The sequence below is a fragment of the Pseudophryne corroboree genome, chromosome 1 (genome assembly GCF_028390025.1).
Source record: "Pseudophryne corroboree isolate aPseCor3 chromosome 1, aPseCor3.hap2, whole genome shotgun sequence".
Taxonomy (NCBI): domain Eukaryota; kingdom Metazoa; phylum Chordata; class Amphibia; order Anura; family Myobatrachidae; genus Pseudophryne; species Pseudophryne corroboree.
Window position 1 is genome coordinate 13,311,205 of NC_086444.1, and position 23,542 is coordinate 13,334,746.

At 49.4% G+C, this 23,542-nt stretch overlaps 1 protein-coding gene across 1 annotated transcript in view; it reads left to right on the top strand.

Annotated features, from left to right (window-relative positions):
- GALT (galactose-1-phosphate uridylyltransferase) overlaps positions 1-23,542 on the top strand; it is a 176,784-nt gene that overhangs the window by 142,958 nt on the left and 10,284 nt on the right. Inside the window, exons 3-5 of the mRNA XM_063956175.1 lie at positions 9,537-9,612; positions 10,552-10,600; positions 21,528-21,657. Coding sequence (XP_063812245.1) covers positions 9,537-9,612; positions 10,552-10,600; positions 21,528-21,657 — 255 coding nt within the window. The remainder of the gene's footprint in view (positions 1-9,536; positions 9,613-10,551; positions 10,601-21,527; positions 21,658-23,542) is intronic.

Here is a 23,542-nt window from a genome sequence, read left to right on the forward strand (position 1 = left end):
GTAATGTGTACAGTAACGTGTGCATGTGACGTGTGTGTAATGTGTACAGTAACGTGTGCATGTGATGTGTATATCGTGCCGTGTGTGTAATGTGTACAGTAACGTGTGCATGTGATGTGTATATCGTGCTGTGTGTATAATGTGTACATGTGATGTGTATATCGTGCCGTGTGTGTAATGTGTACAGTAACGTGTGCATGTGATGTGTATATCGTGCTGTGTGTGTAATGTGTACATGTGATGTGTATATCGTGCCGTGTGTGTAATGTGTACAGTAATGTGTGCATGTGATGTGTATATCGTGACGTGTGTGTAATGTGTACAGTAACGTGTGCATGTGATGTGTATATCGTGCTGTGTGTGTAATGTGTACATGTGATGTGTATATCGTGCCGTGTGTGTAATGTGTACAGTAACGTGTGCATGTGATGTGTATATCGTGCTGTGTGTGTAATGTGTACAGTAATGTGTGCATGTGATGTGTATATCGTGCCGTGTGTGTAATGTGTACAGTAACGTGTGCATGTGATGTGTATATCGTGCTGTGTGTGTAATGTGTACAGTAACGTGTGCATGTGATGTGTATATCGTGCTGTGTGTGTAATGTGTACAGTAACGTGTGCATGTGATGTGTATATCGTGACGTGTGTGTAATGTGTACAGTAACGTGTGCATGTGATGTGTATATCGTGCCGTGTGTGTAATGTGTACAGTAACGTGTGCATGTGATGTGTATATCGTGCTGTGTGTGTAATGTGTACAGTAACGTGTGCATGTGATGTGTATATCGTGCCGTGTGTGTAATGTGTACAGTAACGTGTGCATGTGATGTGTATATCGTGACGTGTGTGTAATGTGTACAGTAACGTGTGCATGTGATGTGTATATCGTGCTGTGTGTGTAATGTGTACAGTAACGTGTGCATGTGATGTGTGTGTAATGTGTACAGTAACGTGTGCATGTGATGTGTATATCGTGCCGTGTGTGTAATGTGTACAGTAATGTGTGCATGTGATGTGTATATCGTGCCGTGTGTGTAATGTGTACAGTAATGTGTGCATGTGATGTGTATATCGTGCCGTGTGTGTAATGTGTACAGTAACGTGTGCATGTGATGTGTATATCGTGCTGTGTGTGTAATGTGTACAGTAACGTGTGCATGTGATGTGTATATCGTGCTGTGTGTGTAATGTGTACAGTAACGTGTGCATGTGATGTGTATATCGTGCCGTGTGTGTAATGTGTACAGTAACGTGTGCATGTGATGTGTATATCGTGCTGTGTGTGTAATGTGTACAGTAACGTGTGCATGTGATGTGTATATCGTGCCGTGTGTGTAATGTGTACAGTAACGTGTGCATGTGATGTGTATATCGTGCCGTGTGTGTAATGTGTACAGTAACGTGTGCATGTGATGTGTATATCGTGCCGTGTGTGTAATGTGTACAGTAACGTGTGCATGTGATGTGTATATCGTGACGTGTGTGTAATGCGTACAGTAACGTGTGCATGTGATGTGTATATCGTGCTGTGTGTGTAATGTGTACAGTAACGTGTGCATGTGATGTGTATATCGTGCCGTGTGTGTAATGTGTACAGTAACGTGTGCATGTGATGTGTATATCGTGCCGTGTGTGTAATGTGTACAGTAACGTGTGCATGTGATGTGTATATCGTGCTGTGTGTATAATGTGTGCATGTGATGTGTATATCGTGCTGTGTGTGTAATGTGTACAGTAACGTGTGCATGTGATGTGTATATCGTGCTGTGTGTGTAATGTGTACAGTAACGTGTTCATGTGATGTGTATATCGTGCCGTGTGTAATGTGTACAGTAACGTGTGCATGTGATGTGTATATCGTGCTGTGTGTGTAATGTGTACAGTAACGTGTGCATGTGATGTGTATATCGTGACGTGTGTGTAATGTGTACAGTAACGTGTGCATGTGATGTGTATATCGTGCTGTGTGTGTAATGTGTACAGTAACGTGTGCATGTGATGTGTATATCGTGACGTGTGTGTAATGTGTACAGTAACGTGTGCATGTGATGTGTATATCGTGCTGTGTGTATAATGTGTGCATGTGATGTGTATATCGTGCTGTGTGTGTAATGTGTACAGTAACGTGTGCATGTGATGTGTATATCGTGCCGTGTGTGTAATGTGTACAGTAACGTGTGCATGTGATGTGTATATCGTGCTGTGTGTGTAATGTGTACAGTAACGTGTGCATGTGATGTGTATATTGTGATGTGTATGTAATGTGTACAGTAACGTGTGCATGTGATGTGTATATCGTGCCGTGTGTAATGTGTACAGTAACGTGTGCATGTGATGTGTATATCGTGCTGTGTGTGTAATGTGTACAGTAACGTGTGCATGTGATGTGTATATCGTGCCGTGTGTGTAATGTGTACAGTAACGTGTGCATGTGATGTGTATATCGTGCCGTGTGTGTAATGTGTACAGTAACGTGTGCATGTGATGTGTATATCGTGCCGTGTATGTAATGTGTACAGTAACGTGTGCATGTGATGTGTATATCGTGCCGTGTATGTAATGTGTACAGTAACGTGTGCATGTGATGTGTATATCGTGCCGTGTATGTAATGTGTACAGTAACGTGTGCATGTGATGTGTATATCGTGCCGTGTGTGTAATGTGTACAGTAACGTGTGCATGTGACGTGTGTGTAATGTGTACAGTAACGTGTGCATGTGATGTGTATATCGTGCTGTGTGTGTAATGTGTACAGTAACGTGTGCATGTGATGTGTATATCGTGCTGTGTGTGTAATGTGTACAGTAACGTGTGCATGTGATGTGTATATCGTGCTGTGTGTGTAATGTGTACAGTAACGTGTGCATGTGATGTGTATATCGTGCTGTGTGTGTAATGTGTACAGTAACGTGTGCATGTGATGTGTATATCGTGCCGTGTGTGTAATGTGTACAGTAACGTGTGCATGTGATGTGTATATCGTGCCGTGTATGTAATGTGTACAGTAACGTGTGCATGTGATGTGTATATCGTGCCGTGTGTGTAATGTGTACAGTAACGTGTGCATGTGATGTGTATATCGTGCCGTGTATGTAATGTGTACAGTAACGTGTGCATGTGATGTGTATATCGTGCCGTGTATGTAATGTGTACAGTAACGTGTGCATGTGATGTGTATATCGTGCCGTGTATGTAATGTGTACAGTAACGTGTGCATGTGATGTGTATATCGTGCCGTGTGTGTAATGTGTACAGTAACGTGTGCATGTGACGTGTATATCGTGCTGTGTGTGTAATGTGTACAGTAACGTGTGCATGTGATGTGTATATCGTGCTGTGTGTGTAATGTGTACATGTGATGTGTATATCGTGCCGTGTGTGTAATGTGTACAGTAACGTGTGCATGTGATGTGTATATCGTGCTGTGTGTGTAATGTGTACAGTAACGTGTGCATGTGATGTGTATATCGTGCCGTGTGTGTAATGTGTACAGTAACGTGTGCATGTGATGTGTATATCGTGCTGTGTGTGTAATGTGTACATGTGATGTGTATATCGTGCCGTGTGTGTAATGTGTACAGTAACGTGTGCATGTGATGTGTATATCGTGCCGTGTGTGTAATGTGTACAGTAACGTGTGCATGTGATGTGTATATCGTGCCGTGTGTGTAATGTGTACAGTAACGTGTGCATGTGATGTGTATATCGTGCCGTGTATGTAATGTGTACAGTAACGTGTGCATGTGATGTGTATATCGTGCTGTGTGTGTAATGTGTACATGTGATGTGTATATCGTGCCGTGTGTGTAATGTGTACAGTAACGTGTGCATGTGATGTGTATATCGTGCTGTGTGTGTAATGTGTACAGTAACGTGTGCATGTGATGTGTATATCGTGCCGTGTGTGTAATGTGTACAGTAACGTGTGCATGTGATGTGTATATCGTGCTGTGTGTGTAATGTGTACAGTAACGTGTGCATGTGATGTGTATATCGTGCCGTGTGTGTAATGTGTACAGTAACGTGTGCATGTGATGTGTATATCGTGCTGTGTATGTAATGTGTACAGTAACGTGTGCATGTGATGTGTATATCGTGCCGTGTGTGTAATGTGTACAGTAACGTGTGCATGTGATGTGTGTGTAATGTGTACAGTAACGTGTGCATGTGCTGTGTGTGTAATGTGTACAGTAACGTGTGCATGTGATGTGTATATCGTGCCGTGTATGTAATGTGTACAGTAACGTGTGCATGTGATGTGTATATCGTGCCGTGTGTGTAATGTGTACAGTAACGTGTGCATGTGATGTGTATATCGTGCTGTGTGTGTAATGTGTACATGTGATGTGTATATCGTGCCGTGTGTGTAATGTGTACAGTAACGTGTGCATGTGATGTGTATATCGTGCCGTGTGTGTAATGTGTACAGTAACGTGTGCATGTGATGTGTATATCGTGCCGTGTGTGTAATGTGTACAGTAACGTGTGCATGTGATGTGTATATCGTGCCGTGTATGTAATGTGTACAGTAACGTGTGCATGTGATGTGTATATCGTGCTGTGTGTGTAATGTGTACAGTAACGTGTGCATGTGATGTGTATATCGTGCTGTGTGTGTAATGTGTACAGTAACGTGTGCATGTGATGTGTATATCGTGCTGTGTGTGTAATGTGTACAGTAACGTGTGCATGTGACGTGTGTGTAATGTGTACAGTAACGTGTGCATGTGATGTGTATATCGTGCCGTGTGTGTAATGTGTACAGTAACGTGTGCATGTGATGTGTATATCGTGCCGTGTGTGTAATGTGTACAGTAACGTGTGCATGTGATGTGTATATCGTGCTGTGTGTGTAATGTGTACATGTGATGTGTATATCGTGCCGTGTGTGTAATGTGTACAGTAACGTGTGCATGTGATGTGTATATCGTGCTGTGTGTGTAATGTGTACAGTAACGTGTGCATGTGATGTGTATATCGTGCCGTGTATGTAATGTGTACAGTAACGTGTGCATGTGATGTGTATATCGTGCTGTGTGTGTAATGTGTACAGTAACGTGTGCATGTGATGTGTATATCGTGCCGTGTGTGTAATGTGTACAGTAACGTGTGCATGTGATGTGTATATCGTGCCGTGTATGTAATGTGTACAGTAACGTGTGCATGTGATGTGTATATCGTGCTGTGTGTGTAATGTGTACAGTAACGTGTGCATGTGATGTGTATATCGTGCCGTGTGTGTAATGTGTACAGTAACGTGTGCATGTGATGTGTATATCGTGCTGTGTGTGTAATGTGTACAGTAACGTGTGCATGTGATGTGTATATCGTGCCGTGTGTGTAATGTGTACAGTAACGTGTGCATGTGATGTGTATATCGTGCTGTGTGTGTAATGTGTACAGTAACGTGTGCATGTGATGTGTATATCGTGCCGTGTGTGTAATGTGTACAGTAACGTGTGCATGTGATGTGTATATCGTGCTGTGTGTGTAATGTGTACAGTAACGTGTGCATGTGATGTGTATATCGTGCCGTGTGTGTAATGTGTACAGTAACGTGTGCATGTGATGTGTATATCGTGCTGTGTATGTAATGTGTACAGTAACGTGTGCATGTGATGTGTATATCGTGCCGTGTGTGTAATGTGTACAGTAACGTGTGCATGTGATGTGTATATCGTGCTGTGTATGTAATGTGTACAGTAACGTGTGCATGTGATGTGTATATCGTGCTGTGTGTGTAATGTGTACAGTAACGTGTGCATGTGATGTGTATATCGTGCCGTGTGTGTAATGTGTACAGTAACGTGTGCATGTGATGTGTGTGTAATGTGTACAGTAACGTGTGCATGTGACGTGTGTGTAATGTGTACAGTAACGTGTGCATGTGATGTGTATATCGTGCCGTGTGTGTAATGTGTACAGTAACGTGTGCATGTGATGTGTATATCGTGCCGTGTGTGTAATGTGTACAGTAACGTGTGCATGTGATGTGTATATCGTGCCGTGTGTGTAATGTGTACAGTAACGTGTGCATGTGATGTGTGTGTAATGTGTACAGTAACGTGTGCATGTGACGTGTGTGTAATGTGTACAGTAACGTGTGCATGTGATGTGTATATCGTGCCGTGTGTGTAATGTGTACAGTAACGTGTGCATGTGATGTGTATATCGTGCCGTGTGTGTAATGTGTACAGTAACGTGTGCATGTGACGTGTGTGTAATGTGTACAGTAACGTGTGCATGTGATGTGTATATCGTGCTGTGTGTGTAATGTGTACAGTAACGTGTGCATGTGATGTGTATATCGTGCCGTGTGTGTAATGTGTACAGTAACGTGTGCATGTGATGTGTATATCGTGCTGTGTATGTAATGTGTACAGTAACGTGTGCATGTGATGTGTATATCGTGCCGTGTGTGTAATGTGTACAGTAACGTGTGCATGTGATGTGTATATCGTGCCGTGTATGTAATGTGTACAGTAACGTGTGCATGTGATGTGTATATCGTGCTGTGTGTGTAATGTGTACAGTAACGTGTGCATGTGATGTGTATATCGTGCCGTGTGTGTAATGTGTACAGTAACGTGTGCATGTGATGTGTATATCGTGCTGTGTGTGTAATGTGTACAGTAACGTGTGCATGTGATGTGTATATCGTGCCGTGTGTGTAATGTGTACAGTAACGTGTGCATGTGATGTGTATATCGTGCTGTGTATGTAATGTGTACAGTAACGTGTGCATGTGATGTGTATATCGTGCTGTGTGTGTAATGTGTACAGTAACGTGTGCATGTGATGTGTATATCGTGCCGTGTGTGTAATGTGTACAGTAACGTGTGCATGTGATGTGTGTGTAATGTGTACAGTAACGTGTGCATGTGACGTGTGTGTAATGTGTACAGTAACGTGTGCATGTGATGTGTATATCGTGCCGTGTGTGTAATGTGTACAGTAACGTGTGCATGTGATGTGTATATCGTGCCGTGTGTGTAATGTGTACAGTAACGTGTGCATGTGATGTGTATATCGTGCCGTGTGTGTAATGTGTACAGTAACGTGTGCATGTGATGTGTGTGTAATGTGTACAGTAACGTGTGCATGTGACGTGTGTGTAATGTGTACAGTAACGTGTGCATGTGATGTGTATATCGTGCCGTGTGTGTAATGTGTACAGTAACGTGTGCATGTGATGTGTATATCGTGCCGTGTGTGTAATGTGTACAGTAACGTGTGCATGTGACGTGTGTGTAATGTGTACAGTAACGTGTGCATGTGATGTGTATATCGTGCTGTGTGTGTAATGTGTACAGTAACGTGTGCATGTGATGTGTATATCGTGCCGTGTGTGTAATGTGTACAGTAACGTGTGCATGTGATGTGTATATCGTGCTGTGTATGTAATGTGTACAGTAACGTGTGCATGTGATGTGTATATCGTGCCGTGTGTGTAATGTGTACAGTAACGTGTGCATGTGATGTGTGTGTAATGTGTACAGTAACGTGTGCATGTGACGTGTGTGTAATGTGTACAGTAACGTGTGCATGTGATGTGTATATCGTGCCGTGTGTGTAATGTGTACAGTAACGTGTGCATGTGATGTGTATATCGTGCCGTGTGTGTAATGTGTACAGTAACGTGTGCATGTGATGTGTATGTAATGTGTGTGTAATGTGTGCATGTGATGTGTATGTAATGTGTGTGTAATGTGTGCATGTGATGGGTACCATGCCGTAGGTGTAATAGTAACTGAGCACCTGGGTAACACCATGCTGCACGGCAGGGGGGCAGATGTAACATGTGCAGAGAGTTAGGTGTGGGAGGAGCGTGTCCTAGCTCAGATCTACATTGCAGTGTGAGAATAAAGCTACATGCAGAAGCAGCTGTTATTTACACTGCATGCAGAAATAGGGCCTAATTCAGACCTGATCGCAGCAGCTAATTTGTTAGCAGTTGGGCAAAACCATGGCCCTCATTCCGAGTTGTTCGCTCGCAAGGCGATTTTAGCAGAGTTGCTCACGCTAAGCCGCCGCCTACTGGGAGTGAATCTTAGCTTCTTAAAATTGCGACCGATGTATTGGCAATATTGCGATTACACACCTCGTAGCAGTTTCTGAGTAGCTCCAGACTTACTCGGCATCTGCGATCATTTCAGTGCTTGTCGTTCCTGGTTGACGTCACAAACACACCCAGCGTTCGCCCAGACACTCCCCCGTTTCTCCGGCCACTCCTGCGTTTTTTCCGGAAACGGTAGCGTTTTTATCCACACGCCCCTAAAACGCCGTGTTTCCGCCCAGTAACACCCATTTCCTGTCAATCACACTACGATCGCCGGAGCGATGAAAAAGCCGTGAGTAAAAATACTATCTCCATTGTAAAATTACTTGGCGCAGTCGCAGTGCGAATATTGCGCATGCGTACTAAGCGGAATTTCACTGCGATGCGATGAAAATTACCGCACGAACGACTCGGAATGAGGGCCCATGTGCACTGCAAGTGGGGCAGATTTAACATGTGCAGAGAGAGTTAGATTTGGGTGGGGTGTGTTCAAACAGAAATCTAAATTGCAGTGTAAAAATAAAGCAGCCAGTATTTACCCTGCACAGAAACAAAATAACCCACCCAAATCTAACTCTCTCTGCACATGTTACATCTGCCCCACCTGCAGTGCACAGTGGCCCTCATTCCGAGTTGTTCGCTCGCAAGGCGAATTTAGCAGAGTTACACACGCTAAGCCGCCGCCTACTGGGAGTGAATCTTAGCTTCTTAAAATTGCGACCGATGTATTCGCAATATTGCGATTACAAACTACTTAGCAGTTTCTGAGTAGCTCCAGACTTACTCGGCATCTGCGATCATTTCAGTGCTTGTCGTTCCTGGTTTGACGTCACAAACACACCCAGCGTTCGCCCAGACACTCCTCCGTTTCTCCAGCCACTCCCGCGTTTTTTCCGGAAACGGTAGCGTTTTTATCCACACGCCCATAAAACGCCGTGTTTCCGCCCAGTAACACCCATTTCCTGTCAATCACATTACGATCGCCGGAGCGAAGAAAAAGCCGTGAGTAAAAATACTATCTTCATAGCAAAATTACTTGGCGCAGTCGCAGTGCGAACATTGCGCATGCGTACTAAGCAGAAAAACGCTGCGATGCGAAGAAAATTACCGAGCGAACGACTCGGAATGAGGGCCATGGTTTTGCCCAACTACTAACAAAGTTGCTGCTGCGATCAGGTCTGAATTACCCCCATAATACTGTAGATGTATTTGCCCCTTGTATTGCAGTGAGGTGAGTTCCATACAGTTACTTACTGTCTTCTGCTTTATTCCCACCTCAGACTCTGGCCGTAGTGTATGAGACACAGTGTTTGGCGCTGGTGGCCATTGTTAGCCGGGCATGTTGCGGTTTCTGGTGGTTTTTCTATCATATCGCCCAATCGCGGCGTGTGTGTCCGGGTGTAACTCATACATCACTCTGCGCCGGCCGCTGCGTCTCTGTGGTGTTTACCTCCTCATTCTCTCTCCTGGCGCAGGTAAATCCGGACTATGAGGGAACATTTACATTTGGAAACGACTTTCCTGCCCTGCAGCCTGACGCTCCAGACCCAGGTGAGCATCCACAGACAGTGACGGCAGCTTACCGGGGACTCGGGGAGGGGTCATGGTCTCAAGGGGTCACTGTATCAGGGATGTAGTGTGATAAGCAGGACATCAAACCTGAGGCCTAATTCAGACCTGATCACAGCAGCATATTTGTTAGCTAATAGGTAAAACCATGTGCACTGCAGGTGGGGCAGATGTAACGTGCAGTGCAGGGGGGGCAGATGTAACATGTGCAGAGAGAGTTAGATTTGGGTGGGTTATAGTGTTTCTGTGCAGGGTAAATACTGTCTGCTTTATTTTTACACTGCAATTTAGATTTCAGTTTGAACACAGTCACACCCCACCCAAATCTAACTCTCTCTGCACATGTTACATCTGCCCCACCTGCAGTGCACATGTTACATCTGTTCCCCCTGCAGTGCACATGGGGGGTAATTCAGACCTGATCGCTAGGCTGCGTTTTCGTACAGCCTGCGATCAGGTCTAGACTACGCATGCATATGCACCGCAATGCGCAGACGCGTCGCATGGGTACAAAGCGGATCGCCGCTCAGCGATGGGTTGTGCGAAGAATCCGTTCGCACGAGCGATCGCAAGGAGATTGACAGGAAGAGGGCGTTTGTGGGTGGCAACTGACCGTTTTCTGGGAGTGTTTGGGAAAACGCAGGCGTGTCTAAGTGTTTGCAGGGCGGGTGTCTGACGTCAATTCCGCTCCCGGACAGGCTGATGTGATCGCAGCGGCTGAGTAAGTTCTGGGCTGCGCAGAGACTGCACAAGATCTGTTTGTACCGGCCGGCTGCACATGTGATCGCACACTTTCTGACTATCTGATGGAAGCACTGCAGAAATTACCTGCTACCGATCAGTTCTGAATCAGGCCACTAGTCTCTGACCGGTGAACGTATCATTAATACTGCCCTCTCTCTCTCCTTACTTCTCTCTCAGGTTCCAGTGACCACCCACTGCTGCAGGCGAGGTCGGCCCGAGGCGTTTGGTAATCGTTGCTCTATGCAGATGCACTTCTATCTAGCTGTTATATAGCCACACCTCCTGCGCAGTGTACTGTTATATAGCCACACCTCCTGCGCAGTGTACCGTTAGGGTGGTGACGCTAGCCGCTGTTATATAGCTACACCTCCTGTGCAGTGTGCTGTTAGGTGGTGACGCTAGCCGCTGTTATATAGCTACACCTCCTGCGCAGTGTACTGTTAGGGTGGTGCCGCTTGCCGCTGTTATATAGCTACACCTCCTGCGCAGTGTACTGTTAGGTGGTGACGCTAGCTGCTGTTATATAACTACACCTCCTGCGCAGTGTACTGTTAGGTGGTGACGCTAGCCGCTGTTATATAGCTACACCTCCTGTGCAGTGCACTGTTAGGGTGGTGCCGCTTGCCGCTGTTATATAGCTACACCTCCTGTGCAGTGCACTGTTAGGGTGGTGCCGCTTGCCGCTGTTATATAGCTACACCTCCTGCGCAGTGTACTGTTAGGTGGTGACGCTAGCTGCTGTTATATAGCCACACCTCCTGCGCAGTGTACTGTTATATAGCCACACCTCCTGCGCAGTGTACCGTTAGGGTGGTGACGCTAGCCGCTGTTATATAGCTACACCTCCTGTGCAGTGTGCTGTTAGGTGGTGACGCTAGCCGCTGTTATATAGCTACACCTCCTGCGCAGTGTACTGTTAGGGTGGTGCCGCTTGCCGCTGTTATATAGCTACACCTCCTGCGCAGTGTACTGTTAGGTGGTGACGCTAGCTGCTGTTATATAACTACACCTCCTGCGCAGTGTACTGTTAGGTGGTGACGCTAGCCGCTGTTATATAGCTACACCTCCTGTGCAGTGCACTGTTAGGGTGGTGCCGCTTGCCGCTGTTATATAGCTACACCTCCTGCGCAGTGTACTGTTAGGTGGTGACGCTAGCCGCTGTTATATAGCTACTCCTCCTGCGCAGTGTACTGTTAGGTGGTGAGGCTAGCCGCTGTTATATAGCTACACCTCCTGCGCAGTGTACTGTTAGGTGGTGACGCTAGCCGCTGTTATATAGCTACACCTCCTGCGCAGTGTACCGTTAGGGTGGTGACGCTAGCCGCTGTTATATAGCTACACCTCCTGCGCAGTGTACTGTTAGGTGGTGGCGCTAGCCGCTGTTATATGGCTACACCTCCTGCGCAGTGTACTGTTAGGTGGTGACGCTAGCCGCTATTATATAGCCACACCTCCTGCGCAGTGTACGGTTAGGTGGTGACACTAGCCGCTATTATATAGCCACACCTCCTGCGCAGTGTACTGTTACATAGCCACACCTCCTGCGCAGTGTACTGTTAGGTGGTGACGCTAGCCGCTATTATATAGCCACACCTCCTGCGCAGTATACTGTTAGGGTGGTGACGCTAGCCGCTTTTATATAGCTACTCCTCCTGCGCAGTGTGCTGTTAGGGTGGTGACGCTAGCCGCTGTTATATAGCCGCCACTCCTGCGCAGTGCACTGTTAGGGTGGTGCCGCTTGCCGCTGTTATATAGCTACACCTCCTGCGCAGTGTACTGTTAGGTGGTGGCGCTAGCCGCTGTTATATGGCTACACCTCCTGCGCAGTGTACTGTTATATAGCCACATCTCCTGCGCAGTGTACTGTTAGGTGGTGACGCTAGCCGCTATTATATAGCCACACCTCCTGCGCAGTATACTGTTAGGGTGGTGACGCTAGCCGCTGTTATATAGCCACACCTCCTGCGCAGTATACTGTTAGGGTGGTGACGCTAGCCGCTGTTATATAGCCACTCCTCCTGCGTAGTGTGCTGTTAGGTGGTGACGCTAGCCGCTGTTATATAGCCACTCCTCCTGCGCAGTGTACTGTTAGGTGGTGGCGCTAGCCGCTGTTATATAGCTACACCTCCTGCGCAGTGTACTGTTAGGGTGGTGGCGCTAGCCGCTGTTATATAACTACACCTCCTGCGCAGTGTACCGTTAGGGTGATGACGCTAGCCGCTGTTATATAGCTACTCCTCCTGCGCAGTGTACTGTTAGGGTGATGACGCTAGCCGCTGTTATATAGCTACTCCTCCTGCGCAGTGTACCGTTAGGGTGATGACGCTAGCCGCTGTTATATAGCTACTCCTCCTGCGCAGTGTACTGTTAGGGTGGTGACGCTAGCCGCTGTTATATAGCCACACCTCCTGCGCAGTGTACTGTTAGGTGGTGACGCTAGCTGCTGTTATATAGCTACTCCTCCTGCGCAGTGTGCTGATAGGTGGTGGCGCTAGCCGCTGTTATATAACTACACCTCCTGCGCAGTGTACCGTTAGGGTGATGACGCTAGCCGCTGTTATATAGCTACTCCTCCTGCGCAGTGTACTGTTAGGGTGGTGACGCTAGCCGCTGTTATATAGCCACACCTCCTGCGCAGTGTACTGTTAGGTGGTGACGCTAGCTGCTGTTATATAGCTACTCCTCCTGCGCAGTGTGCTGATAGGTGGTGGCGCTAGCCGCTGTTATATAACTACACCTCCTGCGCAGTGTACTGTTAGGGTGGTGACGCTAGCCGCTGTTATATAGCTACACCTCCTGCGCAGTGTACTGTAATATAGCTACACCTCCTGCGCAGTATGCTGTTAGGGTGGTGACGCTAGCCGCTGTTATATAGCTATACCTCCTGCGCAGTGTGCTGTTAGGTGGTGGCGCTAGCCGCTGTTATATAGCTACACCTCCTGTGCAGTGTGCTGTTAGGTGGTGGCGCTAGCCGCTGTTATATAGCCACACCTCCTGCGCAGTGTACTGTTAGGTGGTGACACTAGCAGCTGTTATATAGCTACACCTCCTGCGCAGTGTACTGTTAGGTGGTGGCGCTAGCCGCTGTTATATAGCTACATCTCCTGTGCCGTGTACTGTTAGGTGGTGGCGCTAGCCGCTGTTATATAGCTACACCTCCTGCGCAGTGTGCTGTTAGGTGGTGACGCTAGCCGCTGTTATATAGCTACACCTCCTGCGCAGTGCACTGTTAGGTGGTGGCGCTAGCCGCTGTTATATAGCTACACCTCCTGCGCAGTGTACTGTTAGGTGGTGACGCTAGCCGCTGTTATATAGCTACACCTCCTGCGCAGTGTACTGTTAGGTGGTGACGCTAGCCGCTGTTATATAGCTACACCTCCTGTGCAGTGTGCTGTTAGGTGGTGACGCTAGCCGCTGTTATATAGCTACACCTCCTGCGCAGTGTACTGTTAGGGTGGTGCCGCTTGCCGCTGTTATATAGCTACACCTCCTGCGCAGTGTACTGTTAGGTGGTGACGCTAGCTGCTGTTATATAGCCACACCTCCTGCGCAGTGTACTGTTATATAGCCACACCTCCTGCGCAGTGTACCGTTAGGGTGGTGACGCTAGCCGCTGTTATATAGCTACACCTCCTGTGCAGTGTGCTGTTAGGGTGGTGCCGCTTGCCGCTGTTATATAGCTACACCTCCTGCGCAGTGTACTGTTAGGTGGTGACGCTAGCTGCTGTTATATAACTACACCTCCTGCGCAGTGTACTGTTAGGTGGTGACGCTAGCCGCTGTTATATAGCTACACCTCCTGTGCAGTGCACTGTTAGGGTGGTGCCGCTTGCCGCTGTTATATAGCTACACCTCCTGTGCAGTGCACTGTTAGGGTGGTGCCGCTTGCCGCTGTTATATAGCTACACCTCCTGCGCAGTGTACTGTTAGGTGGTGACGCTAGCCGCTGTTATATAGCTACACCTCCTGCGCAGTGTACTGTTAGGTGGTGACGCTAGCCGCTGTTATATAGCTACACCTCCTGCGCAGTGTACCGTTAGGGTGGTGACGCTAGCCGCTGTTATATAGCTACACCTCCTGCGCAGTGTACTGTTAGGTGGTGGCGCTAGCCGCAGTTATATGGCTACACCTCCTGCGCAGTGTACTGTTAGGTGGTGACGCTAGCCGCTATTATATAGCCACACCTCCTGCGCAGTGTACGGTTAGGTGGTGACACTAGCCGCTATTATATAGCCACACCTCCTGCGCAGTGTACTGTTATATAGCCACACCTCCTGCGCAGTGTACTGTTAGGTGGTGACGCTAGCCGCTATTATATAGCCACACCTCCTGCGCAGTATACTGTTAGGGTGGTGACGCTAGCCGCTTTTATATAGCTACTCCTCCTGCGCAGTGTGCTGTTAGGGTGGTGACGCTAGCCGCTGTTATATAGCCGCCACTCCTGCGCAGTGCACTGTTAGGGTGGTGCCGCTTGCCGCTGTTATATAGCTACACCTCCTGCGCAGTGTACTGTTAGGTGGTGGCGCTAGCCGCTGTTATATGGCTACACCTCCTGCGCAGTGTACTGTTATATAGCCACATCTCCTGCGCAGTGTACTGTTAGGTGGTGACGCTAGCCGCTATTATATAGCCACACCTCCTGCGCAGTATACTGTTAGGGTGGTGACGCTAGCCGCTGTTATATAGCCACACCTCCTGCGCAGTATACTGTTAGGGTGGTGACGCTAGCCGCTGTTATATAGCCACTCCTCCTGCGTAGTGTGCTGTTAGGTGGTGACGCTAGCCGCTGTTATATAGCCACTCCTCCTGCGCAGTGTACTGTTAGGTGGTGGCGCTAGCCGCTGTTATATAGCTACACCTCCTGCGCAGTGTACTGTTAGGGTGGTGGCGCTAGCCGCTGTTATATAACTACACCTCCTGCGCAGTGTACTGTTAGGGTGGTGGCGCTAGCCGCTGTTATATAGCTACTCCTCCTGCGCAGTGTACTGTTAGGGTGATGACGCTAGCCGCTGTTATATAGCTACTCCTCCTGCGCAGTGTACCGTTAGGGTGATGACGCTAGCCGCTGTTATATAGCTACTCCTCCTGCGCAGTGTACTGTTAGGGTGGTGACGCTAGCCGCTGTTATATAGCCACACCTCCTGCGCAGTGTACTGTTAGGTGGTGACGCTAGCTGCTGTTATATAGCTACTCCTCCTGCGCAGTGTGCTGATAGGTGGTGGCGCTAGCCGCTGTTATATAACTACACCTCCTGCGCAGTGTACCGTTAGGGTGATGACGCTAGCCGCTGTTATATAGCTACTCCTCCTGCGCAGTGTACTGTTAGGGTGGTGACGCTAGCCGCTGTTATATAGCCACACCTCCTGCGCAGTGTACTGTTAGGTGGTGACGCTAGCTGCTGTTATATAGCTACTCCTCCTGCGCAGTGTGCTGATAGGTGGTGGCGCTAGCCGCTGTTATATAACTACACCTCCTGCGCAGTGTACTGTTAGGGTGGTGACGCTAGCCGCTGTTATATAGCTACACCTCCTGCGCAGTGTACTGTAATATAGCTACACCTCCTGCGCAGTATGCTGTTAGGGTGGTGACGCTAGCCGCTGTTATATAGCTATACCTCCTGCGCAGTGTGCTGTTAGGTGGTGGCGCTAGCCGCTGTTATATAGCTACACCTCCTGTGCAGTGTGCTGTTAGGTGGTGGCGCTAGCCGCTGTTATATAGCCACACCTCCTGCGCAGTGTGCTGTTAGGTGGTGACACTAGCAGCTGTTATATAGCTACACCTCCTGCGCAGTGTACTGTTAGGTGGTGGCGCTAGCCGCTGTTATATAGCTACACCTCCTGTGCCGTGTACTGTTAGGTGGTGGCGCTAGCCGCTGTTATATAGCTACACCTCCTGCGCAGTGTACTGTTAGGTGGTGACGCTAGCCGCTGTTATATAGCTACACCTCCTGCGCAGTGCACTGTTAGGTGGTGGCGCTAGCCGCTGTTATATAGCTACACCTCCTGCGCAGTGTACTGTTAGGTGGTGACGCTAGCCGCTGTTATATAGCTACACCTCCTGCCCGGTGTACTGTTAGGTGGTGGCGCTAGCCGCTGTTATATAGCCACTCCTCTTGCGCAGTGTACTGTTAGGGTGGTGACGCTAGCCGCTGTTATATAGCTACTCCTCCTGCGCAGTGTGCTGTTAGGTGGTGACGCTAGCTGCTGTTATATAGCTACTCCTCCTGCGCAGTGTACTGTTAGGTGGTGGCGCTAGCCGCTGTTATATAGCTACACCTCCTGCGCAGTGTGCTGTTAGGTAGTGAAACTAGCCCCTGTTATATAGCTACACCTCCTGCGCAGTGTACTGTTAGGTGGTGGCGCTAGCCGCTGTTATATAGCTACACCTCCTGCGCAGTGTGCTGTTAGGTGGTGACGCTAGCCGCTGTTATATAGCTACACCTCCTGCGCAGTGTGCTGTTAGGTGGTGACGCTAGCCGCTGTTATATAGCTACACCTCCTGCGCAGTGTGCTGTTAGGTAGTGAAACTAGCCGCTGTTATATAGCTACACCTCCTGCGCAGTGTACTGTTAGGTGGTGACGCTAGCTGCTGTTATATAGCTACACCTCCTGTGCAGTGTACTGTTAGGTGGTGGCGCTAGCCGCTGTTATATAGCTACACCTCCTGCGCAGTGTGCTGTTAGGTGGTGACACTAGCCGCTGTTATATAGCTACACCTCCTGTGCAGTGCACTGTTAGGGTGGTGACGCTAGCCGCTGTTATATAGCCACTCCTCTTGCGCAGTGTACTGTTAGGGTGGTGACGCTAGCCGCTGTTATATAGCTACACCTCCTGCGCAGTGTACTGTTAGGTGGTGACGCTAAGTGCTGTTATATAGCTACTCCTCCTGTGCAGTGTACTGTTAGGTGGTGGCGCTAGCCGCTGTTATATAACTCCTCCTCCTGCGCAGTGTACTGTTAGGTGGTGGCGCTAGCTGCTGTTATATAACTACTCCTCCTGCGCAGTGTACTGTTAGGTGGTGACGCTAGCCGCTGTTATATAGCTACACCTCCTGCGCAGTGTACTGTTAGGTGGTGACGCTAGCCGCTGTTATATAGCTACACCTCCTGCGCAGTGTGCTGTTAGGTGGTGACGCTAGCCGCTGTTATATAGCTACACCTCCTGCGCAGTGTGCTGTTAGGTAGTGAAACTAGCCGCTGTTATATAGCTACACCTCCTGCGCAGTGTACTGTTAGGTGGTGGCGCTAGCCGCTGTTATATAGCTACACCTCCTGCGCAGTGTACTGTTAGGTGGTGGCGCTAGCCCCTGTTATATAGCTACACCTCCTGCGCCGTGTACTGTTAGGTGGTGATGCTAGCCGCTGTTATATAGCTACACCTCCTGCGCAGTGTACTGTTAGGGTGGTGACGCTAGCCGCTGTTATATAGCTACACCTCCTGCGCAGTGCACTGTTAGGGTGGTGACGCTAGCCGCTGTTATATAGCTACACCTCCTGCGCAGTGTGCTGTTAGGTAGTGACGCTAGCCGCTGTTATATAGCTACACCTCCTGCGCAGTGCACTGTTTGGGTGGTGACGCTAGCCGCTGTTATATAGCTACACCTCCTGCGCAGTGCACTGTTAGGGTGGTGACGCTAGCCGCTGTTATATAGCTACACCTCCTGCGCAGTGTGCTGTTAGGTAGTGACGCTAGCCGCTGTTATATAGCTACCCCTCCTGCGCAGTGCACTGTTAGGGTGGTGACGCTAGCCTCTGTTATATAGCTATACCTCCTGCGCAGTGTACTGTTAGGTGGTGACGCTAGCTGCTGTTATATAGCTACACCTCCTGCGCAGTGTGCTGTTAGGTGGTGGCGCTAGCCGCTGTTATATAGCTACACCTCCTGCGCAGTGTGCTGAATCTAGCCGCTGTTATATAGCTACACCTCCTGTGCCGTGTACTGTTAGGTGGTGGCGCTAGCCGCTGTTATATAGCTACACCTCCTGCGCAGTGTACTGTTAGGTGGTGACGCTAGCCGCTGTTATATAGCTACACCTCCTGCGCAGTGCACTGTTAGGTGGTGGCGCTAGCCGCTGTTATATAGCTACACCTCCTGCGCAGTGTACTGTTAGGTGGTGACGCTAGCCGCTGTTATATAGCTACACCTCCTGCCCGGTGTACTGTTAGGTGGTGGCGCTAGCCGCTGTTATATAGCCACTCCTCTTGCGCAGTGTACTGTTAGGGTGGTGACGCTAGCCGCTGTTATATAGCTACTCCTCCTGCGCAGTGTGCTGTTAGGTGGTGACGCTAGCTGCTGTTATATAGCTACTCCTCCTGCGCAGTGTACTGTTAGGTGGTGGCGCTAGCCGCTGTTATATAGCTACACCTCCTGCGCAGTGTGCTGTTAGGTAGTGAAACTAGCCCCTGTTATATAGCTACACCTCCTGCGCAGTGTACTGTTAGGTGGTGGCGCTAGCCGCTGTTATATAGCTACACCTCCTGCGCAGTGTGCTGTTAGGTGGTGACGCTAGCCGCTGTTATATAGCTACACCTCCTGCGCAGTGTGCTGTTAGGTGGTGACGCTAGCCGCTGTTATATAGCTACACCTCCTGCGCAGTGTGCTGTTAGGTAGTGAAACTAGCCGCTGTTATATAGCTACACCTCCTGCGCAGTGTACTGTTAGGTGGTGACGCTAGCTGCTGTTATATAGCTACACCTCCTGCGCAGTGTACTGTTAGGTGGTGAGGCTAGCCGCTGTTATATAGCTACACCTCCTGTGCAGTGTACTGTTAGGTGGTGGCGCTAGCCGCTGTTATATAGCTACACCTCCTGCGCAGTGTGCTGTTAGGTGGTGACACTAGCCGCTGTTATATAGCTACACCTCCTGTGCAGTGCACTGTTAGGGTGGTGACGCTAGCCGCTGTTATATAGCCACTCCTCTTGCGCAGTGTACTGTTAGGGTGGTGACGCTAGCCGCTGTTATATAGCTACACCTCCTGCGCAGTGTACTGTTAGGTGGTGACGCTAAGTGCTGTTATATAGCTACTCCTCCTGTGCAGTGTACTGTTAGGTGGTGGCGCTAGCCGCTGTTATATAACTCCTCCTCCTGCGCAGTGTACTGTTAGGTGGTGGCGCTAGCTGCTGTTATATAACTACTCCTCCTGCGCAGTGTACTGTTAGGTGGTGACGCTAGCCGCTGTTATATAGCTACACCTCCTGCGCAGTGTACTGTTAGGTGGTGACGCTAGCCGCTGTTATATAGCTACACCTCCTGCGCAGTGTGCTGTTAGGTGGTGACGCTAGCCGCTGTTATATAGCTACACCTCCTGCGCAGTGTGCTGTTAGGTAGTGAAACTAGCCGCTGTTATATAGCTACACCTCCTGCGCAGTGTACTGTTAGGTGGTGGCGCTAGCCGCTGTTATATAGCTACACCTCCTGCGCAGTGTACTGTTAGGTGGTGGCGCTAGCCCCTGTTATATAGCTACACCTCCTGCGCCGTGTACTGTTAGGTGGTGATGCTAGCCGCTGTTATATAGCTACACCTCCTGCGCAGTGTACTGTTAGGGTGGTGACGCTAGCCGCTGTTATATAGCTACACCTCCTGCGCAGTGCACTGTTAGGGTGGTGACGCTAGCCGCTGTTATATAGCTACACCTCCTGCGCAGTGTGCTGTTAGGTAGTGACGCTAGCCGCTGTTATATAGCTACACCTCCTGCGCAGTGCACTGTTTGGGTGGTGACGCTAGCCGCTGTTATATAGCTACACCTCCTGCGCAGTGCACTGTTAGGGTGGTGACGCTAGCCGCTGTTATATAGCTACACCTCCTGCGCAGTGTGCTGTTAGGTAGTGACGCTAGCCGCTGTTATATAGCTACACCTCCTGCGCAGTGCACTGTTAGGTGGTGACGCTAGCTGCTGTTATATAGCTATACCTCCTGCGCAGTGTGCTGTTAGGTGGTGGCGCTAGCCGCTGTTATATAGCTACACCTCCTGCGCAGTGTGCTGAATCTAGCCGCTGTTATATAGCTACACCTCCTGCGCAGTGTACTGTTAGGTGGTGACGCTAGCCCCTGTTATGTAGCTGCTACTCCTGCGCAGTGTATGTCAGGATGTGACGCTAGCCGTGGTTATGTAGCCACACCCCTTACGCAGTGTGTGTCAGGATGTGACGCCAGCCATGGTTATATAGCCACACCCCTTGCGCAGTGTTTGTCAGGATGTAATGCCAGCCATGGTTATATAGCCACACCCCTTGCGCAGTGTGTGTCTGGATGTAACGCCAGCCATGGTTATATAGCCACACCCGTTGCGCAGTATGTCAGGATGTGACACCAGCCGTAGTTATATACAGCCACACCCTTTGCGCAGTGTATGTCAGGATGTGACACCAGCCGTGGTTATATACAGCCACACCCTTTGCGCAGTGTATGTCAGGATGTGACGCCAGCTGTGGTTATATACAGCCACACCCCTTGCGCAGTGTGTGTCAGGATGTGATGCCAGCCTTTGTTATATAGCCACACCCCTTGCGCAGTGTATGTCAGGATGTGACACCAGCCGTGGTTATATATAGTCACACCCCTTGCGCAGTGTATGTCAGGATGTGACGCCAGCCATGGTTATATAGCCACACCCATTGCGCAGTGTATGTCAGGATGTGATGCCAGCCTTTGTTATATAGCCACACCCCTTGCGCAGTGTATGTCAGGATGTGATGCCAGCCTTTGTTATATAGCCACACCCCTTGCGCAGTGTATGTCAGGATGTGACGCCAGCTGTGGTTATATAGCCACACCCCTTGCGCAGTGTGTGTCAGGTTGTGACACCAGCCATAGTTATATAGCCACACCCCTTGCGCAGTATATGTCAGGTTGTGACACCAGCCATAGTTATATAGCCACACCCCTTGCGCAGTGTATGTCAGGTTGTGACACCAGCCATAGTTATATAGCCACACCCCTTGCGCAGTGTATGTCAGGTTGTGACACCAGCCATGGTTATATATAGCCACACCCCTTGCGCAGTGTATGTCAGGTTGTGACACCAGCCATAGTTATATAGCCACACCCCTTGCGCAGTGTATGTCAGGTTGTGACACCAGCCATGGTTATATATAGCCACACCCCTTGCGCAGTGTGTGTCAGGATATGACGCTCTGATTTCTGTCTCTCCTCAGCCAGGTGATGTGCTTTCACCCCAGGTCAGATATTACCCTGCCTCTGATGTCCCTGCAGGAGGTCCGAGCTGTGGTTGACAAGTGGGCGGAGATAAATAGTGAATTGGGCGCCACGTACCCTTGGGTCCAGGTGAGGAAAATGCGCGGCTGCCCGGTAATGTATTTATTGCAGGAGATCAGGATGTATCCGCATCACCCTGATCCTGCGGGATGGCGCATTCCCTGGCAGAGTGGATTTGGGATAGAACATAATGTGCTGAATGTGGATAGGACGGAGAATCGGGTATTGCGGGAAGGATAATACCTGATTCTAGTCCTGCGCATCTGTACTCAATAAGAATAAACTGCGCCATTTTCAGCGCGCTAATCACTGCATCCTGGTCACTGTGATACAGGGGCTTCACCGGAGTTCCAGCAGAAACCGTACAGGGGCACGTACCAGAGGACACGGTGCTTTCACATAACAAATAGACAAAGTACTTCTCTGTCATTACATACGTACAATCCATCACACGCTGCAGTTTATCGCATGCCAGATGACCGAAGGCCGGCGGGCCACTACGATCGCCTCTGCCTGATTGACAGGCAGAGACGGTCGCTGGAAGGGGAGGGGGGCGGAACGGCGGCAATTGGCCGCCGTTTTGTGGGTGCGGTCCGGCCAACGCAGGCGTGGCAGGACCGATCGGGGGCCGGGCCGCAGCAGCTGTGTGACGTCACACGCAGCTGCTGCGGGCCGGGGAGCGATGAGTAGCTCCCAGCCAGCACGCGAAAGCTGCGCTTGTCGGGAGCTACTCTTGAAGTGCAAAGGCATCGCCGCTGTGCAAGAAAGCTGCGGCCGCTGCACCGGAGCCCTTCTTACGCAGATTGCGACTCAGTCGCACAATCGCACATCACATGGGTCAGTGTAAACTAGCAAAGTAGTTTTGTGGCTTCCAGTTTTTTTTTAAGCAGCACATTTTTTAGCAAGAAATACGCTGCGCCCGTCTGAGTCTTCCGGGACCTGGCGCGCTGAGAGGGGCTGGTGCGACGGCAGCAACAGTGTTTATGACTGTCTGACATTCCTGCCTCCAGCTCACATGAATATTTATTCATTATTTAGTAACAGTTTCTTATACAGCAGCATATTCCACTTCGCTTTACAATTAGAACAGTAATAGAACAAAACTGTGTAATAACAGACAGACATAGAGGTAGGAGGGCCCTGCTCACAAGCTTACAATCTATGGGGAAATAGGCATTGATACACTTGGATAGGGGCTATCTATTGCATAGTTGTCCACCAGATTGCACATTTTCTAGGTGGGCTGTATGATATCACATCACAGCAATGATGAACCAGGGTCAGGAGGATGGGAGCGTGAAGATGCTTAATAGGTGAGTTTTCAGGGAACGCTTGAAGGTTTGGAGACTAGAGGAAAGTCTTATTGTGCGTGGGAGGGCGTTCCTGGAGGAAAGACACATGGAAGAGCCACCAGCAGACCACGTGACCTCTCACTGCAGTGGCTCTATAGTCAGCCATTTGTGGCCGTGCTGAATAAAGCAGAGATTGCAGCTGCTGATGGGCGGTGACGTATGCTGGTGGCTCCTCCTGCCAGTATATGCTGGGCGACATGGGCTGCCGTGCCTGCTGGTTAGTGGCACCCTAAGCATTGCTCTGTATGGCCTATGCCCGTGGCCGGCTCTAACACTAAGTGGGAAGGGGATGACCAAAACCTCTGTGGTGTCGTTTCCTGAGCTTTATATTGCGTCTCTCAATGTGGGCGGGATGTACTAAAGGAAAAATGCGGGGTTTTACCACATTTTTAAATGTACTATCATCCGACTACCGCGTTTTCGCCGATGATGGTATCGCCATATGGAAGCCTATGGGCTTCTCTTCGCCGGCCGCCGCAGACGCCGACCCCTTGCCGCAGACTCTCTCCCCCGGCATATCTTCCTCCATGCAGCCCTGGTACCGGAAAGTAATCTCCTCCTCCCCCTAGCAACGCAGTTGGAGGTCCTTCCGGCTGCAGGGG